Here is a 19684-nt window from a genome sequence, read left to right on the forward strand (position 1 = left end):
AAAAACATAGAAGGCCCTCAAGAAGCAGATCTTCCTCTTCTGTCTCCTCCTCTGAAATATCTCCTACAAAAGCATGGTGTGTTACATTGGGTCCCCTTTCTTCCCTGGTATTTCCAGGTCATTTTAGGGCAGTGGGCACATATTGGGTCATTTCTCCAAGTTAACTGTCCCTGCTCAGTTAGACACATGAGTGACCATGACTAGTGAGCTCTCTGTATCTAGAAAAGACTTTGACTGGACAGAATAGATGACAGAGCATCTGCATCTGTGTCTATATCCACACCTGTGTCTGCCACCAAGGTCTCCTGCCCACTGGGCAGCCTCATGAGGATCATGAGTTAAAGTTTGTTATTTTTTCCATTGCCTGCCTCTAAGAGAGGCATGCAAGGCAGGCGATAGAGTGTAACAAAAAGGAATATGTGTTCCTTGTTGGCAGTTCAACTTGGTGGAACTAGAGAAGAGCGAGGCATCTGGGCACTCTGGAGCTTCCTCTGAGATCTGTTGGTTGCTAACAGGCATAGCTCCTGGCTGGACAGGTTACCTCTCCCCGGATGGGGTCTGGGCTGCTGACCACAGCTGACTCCAGGACAGCTGGATGCTCAGCAAGGGCACTCTCTACCTCAACGGGCCCGATCCGGTAGCTGGAAAAGAAAACCAGATTTTTTTTTCAGGTGTCTTTCTTCCGTCCCTGCACGCCCTCCCCCCCACTTTCCCCCACCCATAGAACTTCAACGGGAGGAGGGAAGAAGAGCGCGAGAACTCCACCTTGAGGAGTTGATCACATCGTCACTCCTCCCCAGAAACCAAAAGTAGCCATCCTTGTCCATGCAGGCTCGGTCCCCCGTGATGTAAAAGTCTCCCTGTTCTGATGCGGCTGTCTTCTCAGGATTGTCCTGCAAGACACGGAAAGCCTGAGAAGGAACAGCTAGGAACAGCTGTGGGCCAGTCACTGCTTAGGGAATGCCACTCAGGAGGCTAGGGAGGCAGCAACAGGATGTCTTCCCCCCTGAGCGGGCAGCCATAGTGCTTAATGAGAAGGGAAATGACAGAAGGAATCAGGGTAGCCACCCACGCCCTTCCTTAGAAGGACTCCTAGGAAGGAAGGCTGAATGCAGATGTAGGGTTGGGGGAGCAGGGGGAGGCGCTGTCTCTGGATAGAAAGAAGGCACTGACCGTAGAAGGTAGAAATTGAGGGTTACTGAAAGGCCTATTGGTGGCAGGCAAGGATAGAGGAAACAAACAAAAAACCCCAAAAGTCAAACAGTGATGCTCAAAATGTTCAAGATGGGGAAAGAACGAGATAAGGGGTGGCATTGTCCAAAAAAGAAATGTACTCATTACCTCACTTTACATAACTGTAACTGCTCTGCGCATCATCTTTATAATAAAAATAAATAAATAAATAAAAAAGACACCCCAATCCAGATGACTGGCAAGTTCGTGCATGGGAAAGTGGATATTTGTGTTCATTTACATGAAGTTCTTTTTTGGAAGAAAGTGAATCACTATATGGTGGGACAGTATTATCAGTTGGTTTGGGGAGGGGGTCTGTGGTAGTGGAATTGGCTTCAGAAACTCGTGGGTCTGGGCTGACAGCAATGTTCCCTATCTTAATGGTGGTATAGAGATTTGTCAAAAATCGTTGACCTAGCAGGGGTGTGATTTATTGTCAGGAAATTGTCTTTCCATTCAAAAAATACATTTTTTTGGGGGGGGAAGGGAAGGTCAACTTTTAGTGCCTAGCAGTATATCAAACACAAAAATCTGTACCCATGAATCTGACATGCCACTGTTAGAATATTAACAAATACAGAAATAAGTGGAAAGAGAGAAGGAATAGAAAAGCCGATTCTGTCCAAGTTGACTTATAGATGCAGTAGAGCTCCTATTGAAATGTGAAAAAAAATTCTTCTGGGATTTGACACATCGATTCCAAAACTGTGTTTGAACAAGAAGCCAAAGACCAAGAATATGGAAAACTTGAGGGAGGTGCCCTCTCTACAAGGTACGAAAACACCTGCCTTTCTGGGCTGTCTGCAGAGAATGCTTCAGTCAACATCCATGCATTTGCCAGTTCATCTCTCTAAGAGAGGACACCTGTCCTTATGTTGGATATAAAATTGGCATGGGTATATTGATTTAACTGGCAGTGTGGTTTGAGCTATTTTGGAAATTCCTGAACGTGAATGTGAAATATGTCTGCTTATTGTCAGGGAGAGGGGTGGGGCACCACACGTGTTTAAATTCTCAGGCCTCCTTACCACCCATCTTCTGCAGATGGCTCTGTTAACTTTCCTACATCCCACAATCCTTGTACAAATCATCCTCCAGGGAAATAACTTCACAAATTATTTTAGTACCTGCTTGATGGAATAATCAGACCCCCAAAAGGGTCTGATGGGAATTCTACGAGTTCTGCTATATACCTAGAGTTAGGTCAATTATTGCTTATATTATTAGAAAGAAAGACATTTATTTATTTATTGTTGGTGCTGGTCATGGGGCATGAACTCAGGGCCTGGGCACTGTTCTTGAGCTTTTTTCTTCAAGGCTAGCACTCTACCACTTGAGCTACAGTTCCACTGCCAGCTTTTTGGTGGTGAATTGGAGATGAGAGTCTCATGGGCTTTCCTGCTTTAGCTGGCTTTGAACTGGAGTTCTCAGATCTCAGTCTTCCGAGTAGCTAGTGTTCTAGGCATGAGCCACCAGCATTTGGCTAAATACACGAACTTTTTAAATAATAGTGATTTCTGTGTTGCTGTTGGGGGGTGATTCTCATAGGTATGTGAATTTAAATAAAAGATTAGTTCTCTGTAATCACACAAAACTGCTAAAATACACCATTTCGAAACCAAATGGCTGGTTTTTATCAGCTATTTCCAAATAGTTTGGCTGACTGACAGATTACTACATGCATGATACGGAGTTTCTACAAATCAGTGTTTCTTACTTGGGGAGTAAATCTGCACCACCTGAAATTGGGGGCTAACGAGGCTGAGGCAGGATGAAAGCATTAGTAACAGTTTCTAATCATTGATCAGTAGTAGCACCTTACCAATAATAATGCCAGCCTACCTCATGCAGTCATTGAATGGGCTACACACATAGACCTTTGCATACCATGGCTTGGTGTCCAGGAAGGGCCATGAGACTGGCTGTTCTTTACCACTTACCACATAGCAGCGGAAGAAACAGAATGGCCTGGTGGGTTTGATGTGGACAGCAACATTCCCTTCTTCTCCCGGAGGTAGGACTTTGCCCTGATTGTCCACAATCTGAGGAACAGATCAAGGATGGCATCAGAGCCACTAGCCATGCCTGTGCGCACCCATAGCACGCACCCACAGCCTCCTACCTGCACGTCGTAAGGCGGAAATGCTTTCCCCATGGATCCAGACTTGATTGTCATGCCTTTTTGGTTGGCACAGATTACAACCTGGAGAGAAATGGGTACCAATTAGGAGAAGCTGGTTTCCTGGTCCACTCCTTTCCCTCACTTGCAATCGGAGGCTTTCTCTTTACTCCCCTTCTCTTCCTTTCTCTTGGCTTTCTTATTTTCTTTCTTTTGTTCATTCTTTCTCTCTCTTCTACTTCCCCATGTTTGTCCTTCCTTCCTTCCTTTCTTCCTTCCTCCCTCCCTTTCCTCCTTTCATTTCCCATTTCCTTTCCTCCCTTCCTCTTCCTTCTTGGGCTTGCTTCTTCTCTGCTTCCCACAGTCAGTAAACATTTATAAGCACTCTAATGGGGACTTTCACATAATAAGCTGGACATATCACTAAGCCAGAAGACTTAGCTGACCCCACACCTTTGCTCAGACAGCTATAAGGGACAATGCTTAAGATTTGGGGTTCTACTAGGAACAGATCTGTGTTGTTCTGGTGGAGGAAAACAGCCTTATTAGCCAGGACAGCTGCTTTGCCAGCCATGATGTGATTGTAAAATTACTAACTGCTTTGTTGTTGTTGGTCATAGGGCTTGAACTCTAGGCCTGGGCACTGTCCCTGAGCTTTTTCACTCAAGGCTGACCCTGACTTGAGCCACAGCACCACTCCCAGTTTTCTGATGGTTAATTGCAGAAGAGTCTCATGGACTTTCCTGCCCGGGCTGGCCCTGAACTGTGATCCTCAGATCAGCCTTCTGAGTGGCTTGGATTATAGATGTGAGCCACTGGCACTGGTAACTGAACTACTTTGAAGCTGAAAGGAAGACGCATTAATGGAGTTTCGTTATCTGTGTTCCGCTTTGGGGCTGGGAGGTCCTTCACAAGTATCGGGACAGGACAGTCAGAAAGGTGGAGGTGCCATCAGGGCATGGGGTGGGGGGGGCAGTGACCCTCTCTGTGGGGTGGTGGGCTCAGGTGTGGTGGCCCTGGGCACAGCACTCACAGTTTCCGACTGCCCGTAGCCTTCATGCAGCTCCAGGCCCGTCTGGCTCTTCCACCGTTCCCTCACGTCAGGGTTGAGGGCTTCTCCTCCCGTCAGGCAGTGCCTCAGGCTGGGGAACTGATACCTTTCTCAGGTGAGAAGACAAGACCACCCTAGTAAGGGCCCCACCCCACTCACTGGGCAGCAGGCCCTCAAAGAGCAGAGGATGAACTTCCTGTTTCCCAGTCTTCCCTGAGCCCCTCCTCCTCTGACTTTGCAGGCACTATCCTTGAGAACCCACCAGATGGTTTGTAAAAATAACCAGCCCTGTCAGAGTCTGGAATAAAACGGAACCTCATGTTCCTTTTGGTCTGACCTGGTAAGTTCCAGGTGAATAAGTCCAAATAATTTATCTGGAAACTAATTGATTGATGATAAATTGGTGGAGTTCATGATCTGATTGAAAAAAAAAGATGATTTAAAAATACCAAAAGAAGGCTGGGAGTGTGGCTTAGTGGTATAGTGCTTGCCTTGCATGCATGAAGCCCTGGGTTCGATTCCTCAGCACCACATACACAGAAAAGCTGGAAATTGGCACTGTGGCTCAAGTGGCAGTGTGCTAGCCTTGAGCAAAAAGAAGCCAGGGACAGTGCCCAGGCCCTGAGTTCAAGGCCCAGGACTGGTGAAGAAAAAAAGATTAGATTAGCCTTTTAAAAATCTCCTGATTCTAACAAATTGTTCCCTCCATCAACACACAAATTCCTACTGATATTACATAAGTAGTAAAACTACTTTGGCTTGACAAACTATTCAAATTATTTTGCTGAACTTTTGGGGTGACCAATTATTCAAAGTGGAAAAGAAAAAAAAGTCCATGAGGGCAAATTTACTTTTAATCATTTTTCTGTTCCTTGGGATCAAATTCAGAGACGGTTGCAGAAAGGCAGATGAATGGAATTCATTCCCATAGAGTAGTTTAATCCCGTATCTTCTGTGAAAAGCCCCCCATTCAAAAAGTCACCTCATGGTCAAAGAGCGATAGAGAGGATGAGGTGTATGAGGACAACTCCCCGTGCTTTGGGCAAGGACAGAAAAGGTCACTAGATTCCTGTGCCATGTTGGGAATCGTTCCAGTACCTGAGCAGCTAGCAGAAGACAATGTCTTCTTCTCTAGATGTGGTAGAGGTGTGGGGCCGGGAGAAAGCCCAGTTCAAGTGTTGACATTTCAGATGGCCTTAAATAAAATCTATTCAATTAAAACAAAAATTCTTAGGGGCCAGAAAACCATCTTTGAGGGGTGTCTACAAGTCTATGTGTGTTCTTGTGTGCATGTGTGAGAGACACCAGACAGACAGACAGACATAAAGATGGAGGGGGTTGGGCAGAGAAAGAAAAGCATAAGAATACAGAGACAAACCAGGTGACAATGGCTCACGCCTGTCATCCTAGCTACTCAGGAGGCTGAGATTTGAGGATCATGGTTCAACACCAACTGGGGCAGGAAAGTCCATGAGATTCTTATGTCCAATTAATCACCCAAAGAAGCCAGAAGTAGAGATGTGGCTTAAGTGGTAGAGCATTAGCCTTGAGCAAAAGAAGCTCAGGGACAGAGCTGAGGCCTTGAATTCAAGCCCCAGGACTGGTGTGCGCACGCGCGTGCGCGTGCACACACACACACACACACTCACAGCATAGGAATACAGAGGCAGAGGCAGGGATATCAAGTAGTAATGAGAGAGTGGGTCTGCATGTGGATTCTGTGAGCAGAGAGTTACACACTTAAGCTCTCAAGGCACAAAACAGATGAGCAGTACCTGGTCAGATCCTCCTGAACAAGCAGCCGGAAGAGGGTAGGGACACAGCAGAGTGAAGTTACCGGGAACCTGGAGAGAGTCTACACACAACATAAGAACTTTACTTAGAGCCTCTGGATGGTACCTCATGGAGAGAGTCCCTAGGATCTCATCTTCAAAGTAGGGAAGTGGAAGATGAGGCATGGTACCCAGCCTCCAAGATGGCGCCCAGTGACCTCCATCTCCTGGTATATTCATGCCCCTGTGGGGTCCCCTCCCTTGCCACACCACTGTTAGTCCCTGCAGCCACAGTGTGGGGTGGAGGTGATACTCTCACTTGTGGCTCCTGTCTCAGATGCTCTTGACCCCCACCCCTCCACTCACTCTGGGAGGCGGCAAGTGCCTATATTGTGAGGACACTGATTCTCTGGGTGAATGCACACAGCGAGGGACTGAACCTCTGGCCAAAAGTAGATGATCAATCGATTGTGAAATCTACAAATCAGATGTGAGGCAGGAACTAGATGATGGGACCCTCTGGGTGCCTTTTGGGTTGGTGTGGGTCTGTAGGGAGTTAAGGGTCACCAATTCCAGCCGCCTTGGAGTCTCTGCTCTGCTCATCTCATTCACACCCACCCTGAGAGAGGTGTTTCAGTCTCTTACATTCAGGATAAGTTTGGCATCTACTTGGGGGAGCTCATGAACAAAAATACAAGATCCATTGGACCAGGCAGAGAAGAAAGTCCAGGCTGCCTTCACCCAACCAGTGTCAGTTGTGTTCCAGAAGATGGATGATTCGGTCAAGGCTGCCCATCGCCTGCCAAAAAAAGAAAAAAAGAAATGAGAGAAAGGAACACCCGTAACTTTAAGGACGATCATATGATCTGTATCCTTACCTCCAACCCTGAACACACTGAGTACTCATGGTAATGGTTATAGAATAGTGAGAATAGTCATGAAAGGATACTGGAGCATACACTTAAGAATGGTTTAAACAGAGGAGGAACAGACAAATAGAGAGAAGGAAGGTGGGCGAATTGTCATTGTAATCAAGGTACATGTGTGAAACTGGAAGTAGGCAACTTGTCAGGGTTGGGAAAGATGGGGGAGAAAGATGAGGGGGGTGATATTGATCAGGATGAGTTATACTCATGAATTGATATGTTGAATTGAAACCCTTTTGTACAGTTATTTAAAGATAATAAAAAGCAAATAAAAATGTATAGTAATAACAAAAACAATGTATAAATGGTTATATGCAGACAGTGCCTAGCTTTTTGGGATTGGTTTTTGTCATTCAGCATGATTCTCTAGAAGAAGTGTATGTGTGTGTGTACCATTAGTTCATTCCTTTTTTCATTTTTTTGGGGGGGAGGGGTCAGTCATGGGGCTTGAACTCTTTGCCTGGGTGCTGTTCCTGGGCCTTTTCACTCATAGCTAGCACTCTACCATTTTGATACATATCATTTCTTTTTTTTTTTTTTTGCCACTCCTGGGGCTTGGACTCAGGGCCTGCGCACTGTCCCTGGCTTCTTTTTGCTCAAGGCTAGCACTCTACCACTTGAGCCACAGCGCCACTTCTGGCCGTTTTCTATATATGTGGTGCTGAGGAATCGAACCCAGGGCCTCATGTATACGAGGCAAGCACTCTTGCCACTAGGCCATATTCCCAGCCCCACTCTACCATTTTGAGCCACAGCTCCATTTCCAGTTTTCTGGTGATTAACTGGATATGAGTCTCATGGACTTTCTTTCCCCGGTGGGCTTTGAACCGTGGTCCTCATCTCAGCCTCCTGAGTAGCTAGGATTACAGGTGTGAGCTACCAGCACCCAGCCAGTTCATTCCTTCTTTACTGCTGTACTCGAAGTTCACCTCCTTCCCGGACAGTGTCCCCACTACCTTCCACTGGCCACAAAGCCCAGCCCGTAGCTGCTGTGGGAATGCTCCACCATCTTGGGGTTCCCTGTAGTTCCACTGGTAAAGTAAATGGACAGGGGATCTTGGCTCTTGGTCCTCACACAGTTGTGCTCTGAAGACGCCTCTCTGGAAAACGCAAAAACAAAACAAAACAACAACAAATGAGCTGGTAGTAACTCTTAGTAGCAAAGCCAGTGAATAGTACCAGTGATATTTATACCAACAAAGCGTCTGCTGTTTCAACAAATAGCCTGCCTGAGATGTCGGGGGGGGGGGGGGCGGGGAGGAGTTTCTCTATGCAGTAAATGCCTCCTATAGGTCATCTCACATACCCTGGCTAATAGTCATCATGACTCACACCTGTAATCTTTAGCTACTCAGGAGGCTGAGATCTGAGGATTGCAGTTTGAAGCCAGCCTGGGCAGGAAAGTTCGTGAGATATGTATCTCCAATAAACTACTCAGAAAAAGCCAGCAGTGGAGCTGTGGCTCAAGTGGTAGAGCTCTAGCCTTGAGCAAAAGAAGACTAGGCCCAGAGCTCAAGCCCCAGGACTGGAAAAAAAAAAACAAAACAAAGCAAAGCAAGACCCATAATAACAAAGGCTACCATTATGGAGGCCAGAGGGATGCCCAGAAGTGAGCGACACAACCAACCTTGACTGAATGAATGACCCTGAGCATGGAGGGTCCCCAGCATGGTGACTCAGGCCAGCCTGGCTCCCACAGGCATTCCTCTCCCTCTACCATTTCCCACAATGCACTGCACGGCCCATCCTTAAAGGGGAAGAGGCCCTGGCTTCTATTTCCTTGTGACTGTCCTGGAGACCTTCAGCTCACCGCTGGAGTTCCCTGAAGTTCATCCATCCTGGACGGCCACCATCTGACACCAGCAGCTTGGTTTGGAGGGAAGGGCAGTCACTAGAGATGGCATCGACCTGGGGAACCAGGGCATCGCTGGTGATGATGGACTTGGCCCCGGATGCCTGCAGTCGGTACTTGAGGTCCTTCTCCGTCAGCTGAGAGACGCCGGGGATCATGATGACACCTGAGGAGAACGCAGACATGGGATCTGGGGAGAGCTGGACGGCTGCAGCTGAAAGATGCATCGCTCGTGAAATCGAGAAAATACCTGGGAAGAATTGACATGCATTAAGAACTTCCCAGGCTCTGTTTAATTTAATCCTCATGCCCTGGGGAGTGGGGGGGGGGGCTGGTTCTGTCTGTTCCCTCACTGATGGGCCCCTTGATATACAAACAGACTTGTGAGTTCTGCGCAAAAGGGACGAAGAGAAGAACAGCCTCTAGGGTTCATCTTTGCTTCGTCTCCTAAACCTCATGGAAATTGCCCAGCTCCCTGAGCAGGAGCCCTGGCCTTCGCTTACTGACCTGCCCGCATGCAAGCCACGCTGACCAGCCACCACTCTGGGAGCCGAGGCAGCACCACCATCACCCTGTCCCCGGGCTGCAGGCCGCAGGCGCTCTCCAGAACATTGGCTGCCTGCCTGGAGTGCTTGCCCAGCTCTTCAAAACTCCACTTGATCTCTTTTCCCGTGCCGCCTACCCACCAGAAAGCTGGGTTCGAGGGCCGGTGCCCAGCCTAGAGAGAGGGATGGGCAGAAAAGAAATAGAAGCCATTGGTGGAGGATTTTTTTTTTTTGCTTGCTTGTTTTTAAAATACTTTTTTTCCACGATAGTTAATATATTTTTGTAAATGCGCAGTTTGAAAATGAGGATGATATGGAAAGTTGCTCATTAAGACTTGAGCTCTGAGCCTGTCTACCCCCTCTTCTCTAGGCTTGCCTAAGCAACTAGTTACTTTGATACGTTTCCTATATACTCTCCTTCCAGTTCTCTTAAGCAAACATAAATCTATTTTTACAGGTCACTGTTAGTCTGTTGTTTGTCCAATCCATTAGCTCATGCAGCACCCCAATCATGCAGCACCCCAAAGCTAAAACACTGACTTAAAATGTTTTTGGTTTTTTGCATGCTGGGTTCATGCATGGTGGTTCACAATTGTCGTCTTAGCTATTCAGGAAGCTGAGATCTGAGGATCATGGCTCAAAGCCAGGCCTTTCAGACAACTCCATGAGACTCTTACCTCCAATTAACCAACAAAAAGTTGGAAGTGGGACTGTGGCTCAAGTGGTAGAGCTCCAAACTTGAGCACAACAGTGAAGGCCCAGCATCTAGGCCCTGAGTTCAAGCCCCAGTACTGGCACATGCAAAAAAAAATGTTGCTTTTGAAACATTGGCCCCCAGGGAAATGACTTGGGGGGGGGTACTTGGTTACTTACTGGTTCAGTTCTGAGTTAGGCCACTGTCTATCTAACTTATAAATGGGGTCAGTGTCAGATCATAACTGTCTGAAAATAAAACTTTGGAAAGGCCCCATCCCCCTCATGCCCCTTGGGTGGACACCAGTTTCAGTGGGAAGGAATGAGGGGTGCTGCTTTCCAAGGTATGAGGTACCTTGGAACTAGGCATTGAAACTAAGAAGTTAATGTATCTCCAAGCTCCTTGAACTTACTGAGATCCTACCAGTTCTGCTAATTAAACACTTCTAGGTTACAGACTGGGTAATTTCCAGAGTTAAAAAAACAGACCCCCAGAAAACCAACAAAACCAACAAAATGACTCATAACTTTTCTGGGGTTGTTGCTGTCATTGATTCTTTTCTGAAGCAGAAAAAAAAAATAGTGACAATTGTTACCCCATCCCTTTTTTGCTGATGAGGAGAAGTCTTCTGAAAGTGCCCAATAGACCTAGTGTGGTGGTTCATGCACTTGGGAGGGTAAAGCAGAAGGACCAGGAGGTGAAGGCTGGCTTAGTCTACACAGACAGGCCCCAAGAATGTAGCTTAGTGGTACATCTTGCTGGTACTGACATTTCCTTTTGAGCTGGCCTAGTGCATCTGAAGTCTTTGGCTTCCATTCTTAGTGCTACAAAGAACTTAGCTTTTGTAGATAGTTGAAGAACAGAGCATCCCGACTCTACCTCTCACACATACTTCCACCCATTGCTCACAGTTCCTCACGGCAGATGCTAGATTGCCCATTTTACAGGTGGGAAAACTGAGATCTTGGGACACATGTCCAAGTATGTTGTCAAGTTGCTTTAAGTCTTCTTCCTACTCACATGAGCTGCATTGGCTTGGCCAAATATTCATTCGCAGTAGGTTATTACTGTACCTATTGGCAATGGGAGACAACCCTTTAAACAAGGTTATCCTGAAGTTGACATAAATAAGTGTGTTTGAAATAAGACTTCCCATTCCCTTATTGTCAATGAAAGAGGACTATCGTGTCACATGAATACAACACACACATATACGTGCAAACACATATTCATGCACACGTGCGCACACAAACACACACACACACACACACACACACACACACACACACACACACACACCAGGCATAGTTAAAGGGAAAATAACAAAACCTACACAGAGACGTGGTGAAATCAGACTTAGCTGGCTTGGTGCCAGCCTGTCTATCCACTGTGATCTGTGAAGATTTGCTCTTGGTTCTGTGCTCTCCTTGTTTAGAAGTGAAGTGTGTGAGAGCCACAAAAGCAGTGCAAACAGGATAGCAGCAAGCTGTTCCCCCCCACCCCTATATTTAATCAGATGGGTTGAGAGGGAATGAAGAGAGGGCTTTGCCGTTTTGTGATGAGGTTGGGGCTCAGATCAAGAGACACCTCGCAATCTTGGAAGATACTCATGGCTCCTAGCACTAGATCCTAGCTCCCCTCCCCCCTGCAAGTCTTAAATGCTAACATGAAAAGTTCCCAGGTGAAAATGCTCAAATAAGTTGTTTTGTCTGTGTGTGCCAGTCGTAGGGCTTGGACTCAGGGCCTAGGCGCTATCCCTGAGCTGTTTTTGTTTGTTTGTTTTGTTTTGTTTTGTTTTTTTGCTCAAGGCTAGCACTCTACCACACGAACCCCAGTTGTACACCCACCCATCTCTCACGGTTCCACATGGCAGATGCGAGGCGAATAGGAAATGGATGGTGATTAATAGGAAATAAGAATCTCACAAACTTTCCTGCCCAGGCTAGCTTCCAACTGTGATCCTCAGATCTCAAGCCTCTGGAGTGGCTAGGATTATCTGAGCCACCAGTGCCTGGCTCAGATAAGTTGCCTCTAGTCTCCAGTCTCTCTGTGGCAGCTGAGGGCAGCCTTTGGTGCCTGGGCTGGGCAGGCCGGATGTCACCTTTTCCAGCCGACTCCACGTATCCAGCACATCATGAGCGAAGTTGAAGTACTCAGGCACAGGCTGCCTCCCCAGGCTGATGGCCTCCCAGGTGGCCGTGATCTCGGGGGCAGGTGGGGATGGGGGCTGCCCGTGAACCCCGCAGATACCCCGGGGGCTCCTCAGTGCCCGTAGGGCCAGACTTTTCAACCACAGCTTCATGGAGCTCGCTGCCTGTGGCCTGTCACCAAAGAGAGAAGAGAGGCTGTTATCTGGAAGGCTGGGTTTGGGGGAGTGGGAGGGGGGTGAGAAGAAGCCCCCAAGGTGCCTGGAACCCAGTGGACTCAGCTCTGCTGGTTCACTCCTGTCTCTGGGCCTGAGGTCCAGACCTCCTGATGCTCCCTGCCTGGGTACCCCTGTGTGGACCTGAGACCACTAAGTTAGAGTCCAGCGCTCAGAGCTTCGCCCTTGGGAGGCAATCCCTCTAGCATCACTAATCTTGTTATGTGGCTCAGATGGTAGAACACCAGCCAGTGACTGAAAGTGTCAGGTACTGAGTTTGAGTTCTGTTCTCAGTCAAAATTTTAAAAAAAGAAGAGAAGAAAAAAATTAAATATGATTGTTATAGGTTATGGGAGAAACTGGAAAGGGGGACAAGAGAGAATGAGAGATGGATATGGTACAACTACATTATATTTGTATGTATGTATGTATGTATATGTCTATCATCTACCTACCATAATGAAACTATTTAAAAGTAGGGGGAGGAAAGTCAGGTTAAAGCAAGAGTAATATGGAAAGAGTGAATTTAACCCAAGTACATTATGTGCATATGTATAAACATCATAGTGATGCATTAACTTATGCTAACAATTAGTTTTAAAGGAAAGGGGAACAAGTCAAATGATGTGGGATTGAGTGTGCCTGTTTCAGGCAACAGGCCTGTCATGTGCCATTGTCACATACAATAAATCTCAGGGAAGAGAATCCATGTTAGTTGATGGTAGAGTTTGTTATTTAAGCATTTCCAATTGACTGGATTCAATTTTTTTTTCTGAGAATTTAGTCATTTCTATGTTTGGTTTTATGCTTTCATGTGAGTAAAAGACATGTTCATTATTTCAAGAAAAGTAAAGTAAAATACTTATTTGATTCTTTAATTGGCCCATGGAAATTGTATTTATTTTGGGGGAGGGGGAAGGCAGTGTGACATTTTGGCACATGTATTAATGTGTCACGACAGGATCAGGGTAATTAAATATCTGCCACCTCCAAAACACCATTTGTGTCTGTTGGCGACACTCAACATTCTTTCTGCTAAACAATTTTCCTGAACAATTTTGGTCAATTCTGAACTGGCCTAGCATAAGAGGGACAAAGTCCTTGGGCAGCCCTGTCCAGAGGAATCAAATGTGAGCTCTACAGGCAACTTAGAATTTTCTCCTGTCTTCATGCAGAAAAACGCAAGAAGCAATGGTTGACTTTAATGATAACCACACATCTTACTGAACCAGTATTATCATTTCAGCATGGACTCCGTATGAAAAGAAGCGATGAAAGAAACAACTGGGCATTGTTTTTTTTTTTCCTCACTAAGTTCTTGAAACAAGATGATCACGTGTCAAGTTGGACCTATTGCTGATAGATACCTATTGGTATCTTGCTGCTCGGAGTTGTGACCTTGGGACCAGAAGCAGAATTTGCACAGAGCCCCAGCCCCCAACCTCTATCTGTGCCATAAGACTGTTTATATTAGCCTAAACCTTCATCAAGTTCAAGGTCTAGGAGCTGCCCCGAAGTAGAGCTCCCTTTGCCAAATTCTTCTCAGTTGCAACAACAACAAAAATGCAGTGGTAATAATGAGAAAAAAAACAGTCACAACTCCGTTTTTCTGAAGGGTTACCGGGTAACCAGCATGCGGAAAACATGGTATAAACATGATTTCATTAAAGGTATAGGACCACTCATGCTATTTTCTCTAGTTTGCTAATAGACACAGGAAGGCCTATGGCAGGGGGAAGCGACTTCCGTGTTTCATCTCCCAGACATGTCTAGGTCCTGGCTTTGGCTGTGGTCTCCCTCCCCCGACTCCTCTCTCTACTCCTCATCTCCCCTAAACTCTGCCTGAGCCTTTGCCTTGTCCTTTCACCTCTGGATCTCTGACAGCTGTGAACAGGAGTCCCCAGACCTTTTTCTCTTTGTCTCCCAGGGACCCAGGACCATTCCACACCCTGGCCCTCCTAGCCAGTGGCACCTATCTTTCTGTCTTTCTTTTTTTGCCCAATTACCTTGTTCTTAGACCCAGGAAATGTAAAAAGGCATCTGTCTTCTGCTTCAGCACAAGAGCAGTCTAGGTCTCCTCAGGACACTGAGGAGGGGAAGTTGTTGATTCTATCTCTCGCAGGAAACTTCGGCCCTGACCAGTGCCAAGAGGCAGAGGCCAGGGAACTCTCGCGTGAGCAAGAGTGGCAGCATGCCCAGCGCCTTCCTTCTTGTCTTCTCTCTTCTTTCCTTTCCCTTCCTCCCTCCCTCCCTTTTTCCTTTCTTTCTCTCTCTCTTTCCTCCCTTCCTTCTTTCTTTCTCTTTCTCCTTCCTTCCTCTTTCTTTCCTTCTTTCTCCCTCCCTCCTTCCCTCTCTGCCTTCCTTCTTTCCTGTGTTTCATGCTAGCACTGGGACTTGCACTCAGGACCTGGGTACTGTCCCTGAGCTTTTTCACTCACTCTATCTATCACATGAGCTACAGCTCCACTTCTGTTTGCTTGTTTGTTTTTTTCTGGTTCATTGGAGATAAATGTCTCACACACTTTCCTGCCCAGGCTGGCTTTTCTCAGATCTCAACCTTCTGAGTAGCTAAGGTTGCAGGCATGAGTCTCTGGTGCCAGGCATCTTGCCAGGCTTTTCCTTAGCTCACAGAGCATGTAAGATTAAAACCCGGTTCTTGTGCCAGGTACCCCAGCTCCCAGCGGACGAAAGGGTATGCTGGAAGTGTAGATGAGAGTGGGTGCTTCATTCTGACCTAACAGGAAGAATATAACAGTGAAACCAATAGGAGGAAGATCTTGTCCATTTCCTGCTCAGAATTCTTCTGCTATATAAAAGTGGACAAATGGTTGCTGGTGAGCCCAGAGTGACCTTGGAAGGTCACAGGGTGTCTTTGAGGAGATGAAAGTGTTCTTTGTGTAAATGGTGGTTCTGGCAGTGCCACTCTGTAAGTTTACTAGAAATAATTATAACTATAGCCATTGTGCACCATCTAAATAAAGCATTTGAGATGGGAACGAAAAGCTTTCTACAGCTTCCCATTGCTGAGTCAAGGCTGAAGTCAGGACAACAGTATGAAAGATGGCACACAGGATTTCTGTCATGGCTCTTCTCCCAGCTTTCTGTTCCAGCCACCCTGGTCTCCTGGTTGTTTCTTCTGGGATTCGAGCTCACAGGAGGCTGCTGGGAAATGATTACTGTAAAAGATGTCCTGACATATGACATTTGCCAATGTGGAGTTAACTATTGCCATGAGCAAACTTCAAGCTTGTTTGTTTGTTTTGGGTTGGTTGCAGGGCTTGAACTCAGGGCCTGCCTGAGTGTTGTCCCTGAGCCCTTTCTGCTCAAGGCTAGTGCTCTACCACTTTGAGCCACAGTGCTACTTCTGGTTTTCTGGTGGTTAGTTGGGAGATGAGTCTCACAGACTTTCCAGCCTGGGCTGGCTTTGAACCGTGACCCTCAGATCTCAGACCCCTGAGCAGTTAGGATTACAGGCATGAGCCACCAGGGCCGGAAGCTTGTGAAGTTTTAACCTGCCTGCTTGCTTGGTAGCTGTCATCTCTGGGGCTCCCAGTACTTCCTGTCTGATGGCCCTCATAGCACTGAGAACGGTACTCTCTGCTTTGGGAGAGTTGGGTAAATGTTTGCCGAGTCTATGAATAGTAATTAATATTTATTCAATGATCTCTGTCAGGCACTGTGCTGGGTACAAAGTGATTCCTGACATTCTGGGTACAAAGTGTGTGTGTGTGTGTGTGTGTGTGTGTGTGTGTGTGTGTGTGTGTGTGTCTTTGCTATTGGAACTTTTTCCCTCCAGGATCGATTGAAAATCTGGTGTCACACTGGGTACCTATCATTCACTGTGTCCAACTCCCCTGTGTCTCCAGTTCCTGCTCGGGTTAGTGGGACCTTCTCTGTGTGGGCAGCTTCTCTCCTTCCACCTGGTCAAGCTTGGCTGTAGTTTTCCATTGACAATGTACTCATCTCTGACCCTCCAGTCATATGGAAAAGATACATCTCTCTATTCTCTCTCTCTCTCTCTCTCTCTCTCTCTCTCTCTCTCTCTCTCCTCTCTCACCCCCAGTCCTGGGCCTTGGACTCAGGGTTTGAGCACTGTCCCTGGCTTCTTTTGCTCAAGGCAGCACTCTACCACTTGAGCTACAGCGCCACTTCCAGCCCTTTCTGTGTATGTCGTACTGAGGAATCGAACCCAGGGCTTCGTGCATGCTAGGCAAGCACTCTATTGCTAAGCCCACATTCCCAACCCCACACTTCTATTCTCAAGTGGATAGATGGACTGACTGACTATCCTCAAGCAATTTGACATCAATATGGCTAACTACTCCCCCCTATTAACATTTGCTAAAAAGCAGGAGACAAAGGGCTGAGGGCTGAAAACTCTGGCTGTAATAACAATGGTACTAATATTAGTAACTGTTCACTTATTCACTCAACAAATATTAATTGGGCACCTATTATCTTCTAGGCAAAGAAAATGACAGGAAATGTAGAAGGTGATAAATGTCTAAGATGGGGGTGTTGTTAGTCCATTAAACAAAGTGGTCAGGAAAAGGCCAATGGAGGAAAGGATGATGTGTGGGCAAAGACCCGAAGGAACCAAGAAGATGGACATTGAGCACACCTGGCTGAAGAGCTTCCTGGCAGAAGAAACTGCAAAGGCAAAAGCCCTGAGGTAGGGCTGGAAAGGTGGCTTAGTGGTAGAGTGCTTGCCTAACATACATGAATCCCTGGCTTCCATTCCTCACTACCACATAAACAGAAAAAGCCACCTGTGCTGTGGCTCAAGTGGTAGAGTGCTATCCTTGAGCAAAAAGAAGCCAGGGACAGTGCTCAGGCCCTGGACTGGCAAAAAAAAAAAAACAAAACAACAAACAAAACAAAAGCCCAATTGAGGTCTGGCAAAGTGGCCTGTGTGTGAGTAAAGAGGGGGCTTTGGCAGAGTGCTTGCTTAGCATATGTTAGGCCCCATGTTTGATTCCAAGAATGGCTGGAAAAGAAAGAAAGAGAGGGTAGGACGGAGAGAGAGAGAAAAAGAGAGGCGAAAAAGGATGGAAGAAGGAAGGAAGAAGGAAGGAAGGGGAGAGAGGAGGAAGAAAGGAGAGAAGGGAGGAAGATGAGGAAGAAAGAGAATCTAAGAGAGAGAAAAGAGGAAGGAAGAAGGAAAGAAGTGAGGGAGGGAAGGAAGGGAGAGAGGGAAGGAGGGAGGGAGGAAGGAAGGAAGGAAGGAAAGAAGGAAGGAAGGAAGGAAGGAGAAAAAAGGCACTAAGCGATAGCAGTGCGTCCTGCCTTCCAGTTCCTCCATTTCTCCCTCTTCACCTGCTACCTTGTCTAGCCCTTACACACCCGTGGGAGTTGCGTGCCATTGTCCAGGGGATGAAAGGGTGCCCCAGAAAAAAGTAATTGACAGCTCAAGGCCACACTGCCCAGGACAGAGCTGGGATCTAGATTCCAGTCCACAGGCACCCAGTGATCTGCCCCCTCCTTTCCCCCAGTAAACTCTGCCCCCTGGTGTCCACCAGCAAGGCCTCGTGGGAGGGGCCTCCTCTTACTCAACAATGGCCCATTCTTCAGCTCCCCCCCCCCCCCCCCCCCAGCCCCCAGGCCCTCCAGGGCCCCAGAACTCAGAACATTGCTGTGGCCTCTGTGTGCTGAGGAAAGGGGCTGCGTTTCTGCCCCTTTCAGTGTCATTGGAAAGCTCATCGCTTCCAGGCGCTGCTCTGGTCACAGGAGAGGCCAGGAGCCCGCTGTTCAGGCCACTGTGCCCCTTCTACGGTGCCACAGAGTTTGCTGTTTCACCAGCTCGGTCCTCCAGGTAAATCCCAGGTCTGCCCTCGCAGCCTTTCCTCCACTCAGCGCCATTAACTGAAGATGGCTGCTCATTAGCACCAACCTGTAAGAGAAAAAAATGGCACTCAAACCAACCCTGCCCTTGTGAGAGTACAACCTACCGGGCTTGGGCTCAAGAATCAGTATTATTATTATTATTATTATTATTATTATTATTATTATTATTTTTACAAAACTCCTGCAAGAGATTTGAATGTGTGGTCCTGGCTGGGAACCATGAAAAGTGGCTATGGTGTGTGTTGTGAGAATTAAAGTAGATCATTTGTTCATTCATTTACTCATTTATTAATTCAGCAAATAACTCACTGATCCCCTAAATCAGATCTGTAGACTGTTCTAGGAGCTAGAGATAATGATGCTTATGTTTAAAGATTAGAAAGTAGGCATGGGGCTACTCTTTTGCACTCCTAGCACTCTTGATACTCAGGAGGATGGGGCAGGGGGAGCAGGAGTTTGAGGGCAGCCCGGGCTTCATGGTAAGATCTGGTCTTTACATAAATACAAGTTAGAAACAATAATGCAAGTCAATAAATCAGAAGAGGAAGCAGACACTAGTGGCAAAGTGGGGCAAGGCCAAGGGAGTCAGAGAAGATTCTTCTGATGACCAGAAAAGATGAAGACATAGAGAAAACACAAAGTAGGCAGAGGCACAAGAAGAGAAGGAGCCCAGGCTGTCTGTATAGGACTGATGAGAGGAGAGAGAGAGAGAGAGAGAGAGAGAGAGAGAGAGAGAGAGAGAGAGAGAGAGAGAGGAGAGAGAGCGGGTGAGGTAGGATGGGAATAAGGACTAGGACCTGGGAGGTCACAGGGCAAGGTTTAGAGTTCACGAGACACAAGGTCAGCGGGGTCTTTTGGTGAGGGGAGTGACATGATGGAATTCATGTTGAACACAAGGATCTCTAGTGCCATGCTGGGGTGGGGGTGCGGGGAGAGGAGAAGCAGAGGGAGCAGCCAGAATGTCTGTGCTGGGCTGGTGGTATGGCGATGTTGTCAGCTACCATGATGGCTGACGTTTCCCATCAAGGCCACTTCCTCCTACATTAGCGCTAACCCTGGGGCTGGGCAGTACTCTAAGGGAGGATGGACCCCAGCTGGCTCCAGGGGATTCTAGCCAGGGGAGCAGGTGCAGAGATGAAGCAATTCCCTTTGTCCCAGATGACAAAGGGAAAGGGGCTGGCGGAGGGGGGGAGAGTGGTATACCAAGGCTAAGACTGCATGAGATCAAGACTAGGAGACCGGACACTGGTGGCTCACACCTGTAATCCCAGCTACTCAGGAGGCTG

General features: G+C 47.2%; 1 protein-coding gene and 1 long non-coding RNA gene across 4 annotated transcripts in view; one reads left to right on the plus strand and one right to left on the minus strand.

The window, feature by feature from the left end:
- The window catches only part of LOC125340859, a 13007-nt gene extending 9851 nt beyond the window's left edge, over positions 1–3156 (plus strand). The window contains exon 3 of the long non-coding RNA XR_007208829.1: positions 2782–3156. This is a non-coding gene — a long non-coding RNA (uncharacterized LOC125340859). The remainder of the gene's footprint in view (positions 1–2781) is intronic.
- The window catches only part of Acsm5 (acyl-CoA synthetase medium chain family member 5), an 18038-nt gene extending 3352 nt beyond the window's left edge, over positions 1–14686 (minus strand). Inside the window, exons 1-13 of one of the 3 annotated variants that reach the window (XM_048332731.1) lie at positions 14561–14686; positions 12294–12513; positions 9461–9671; positions 8912–9119; positions 8058–8201; positions 6821–6974; positions 6179–6258; positions 4386–4509; positions 3356–3436; positions 3174–3275; positions 766–893; positions 524–641; positions 297–487 (exon numbers count right to left, since the gene is read on the minus strand). In XM_048332731.1, the coding sequence (XP_048188688.1) occupies positions 452–487; positions 524–641; positions 766–893; positions 3174–3275; positions 3356–3436; positions 4386–4509; positions 6179–6258; positions 6821–6974; positions 8058–8201; positions 8912–9119; positions 9461–9671; positions 12294–12494 (1587 nt within the window). In that variant the 5' untranslated portion in view covers positions 12495–12513; positions 14561–14686 and the 3' untranslated portion in view covers positions 297–451. Of the gene's footprint in view, positions 1–296; positions 488–523; positions 642–765; positions 894–3173; positions 3276–3355; positions 3437–4385; positions 4510–6178; positions 6259–6820; positions 6975–8057; positions 8202–8911; positions 9120–9460; positions 9672–11525; positions 11691–11779; positions 11819–12293; positions 12514–14560 lie in introns of those variants that run through there. The other 2 variants (XM_048332728.1, XM_048332730.1) reach the window with 2 other exon arrangements.
- Positions 14687–19684: the final 4998 nt, after the last annotated feature.

This window comes from Perognathus longimembris, chromosome 23, assembly GCF_023159225.1.
Source record: "Perognathus longimembris pacificus isolate PPM17 chromosome 23, ASM2315922v1, whole genome shotgun sequence".
NCBI classification, from domain to species: domain Eukaryota; kingdom Metazoa; phylum Chordata; class Mammalia; order Rodentia; family Heteromyidae; genus Perognathus; species Perognathus longimembris.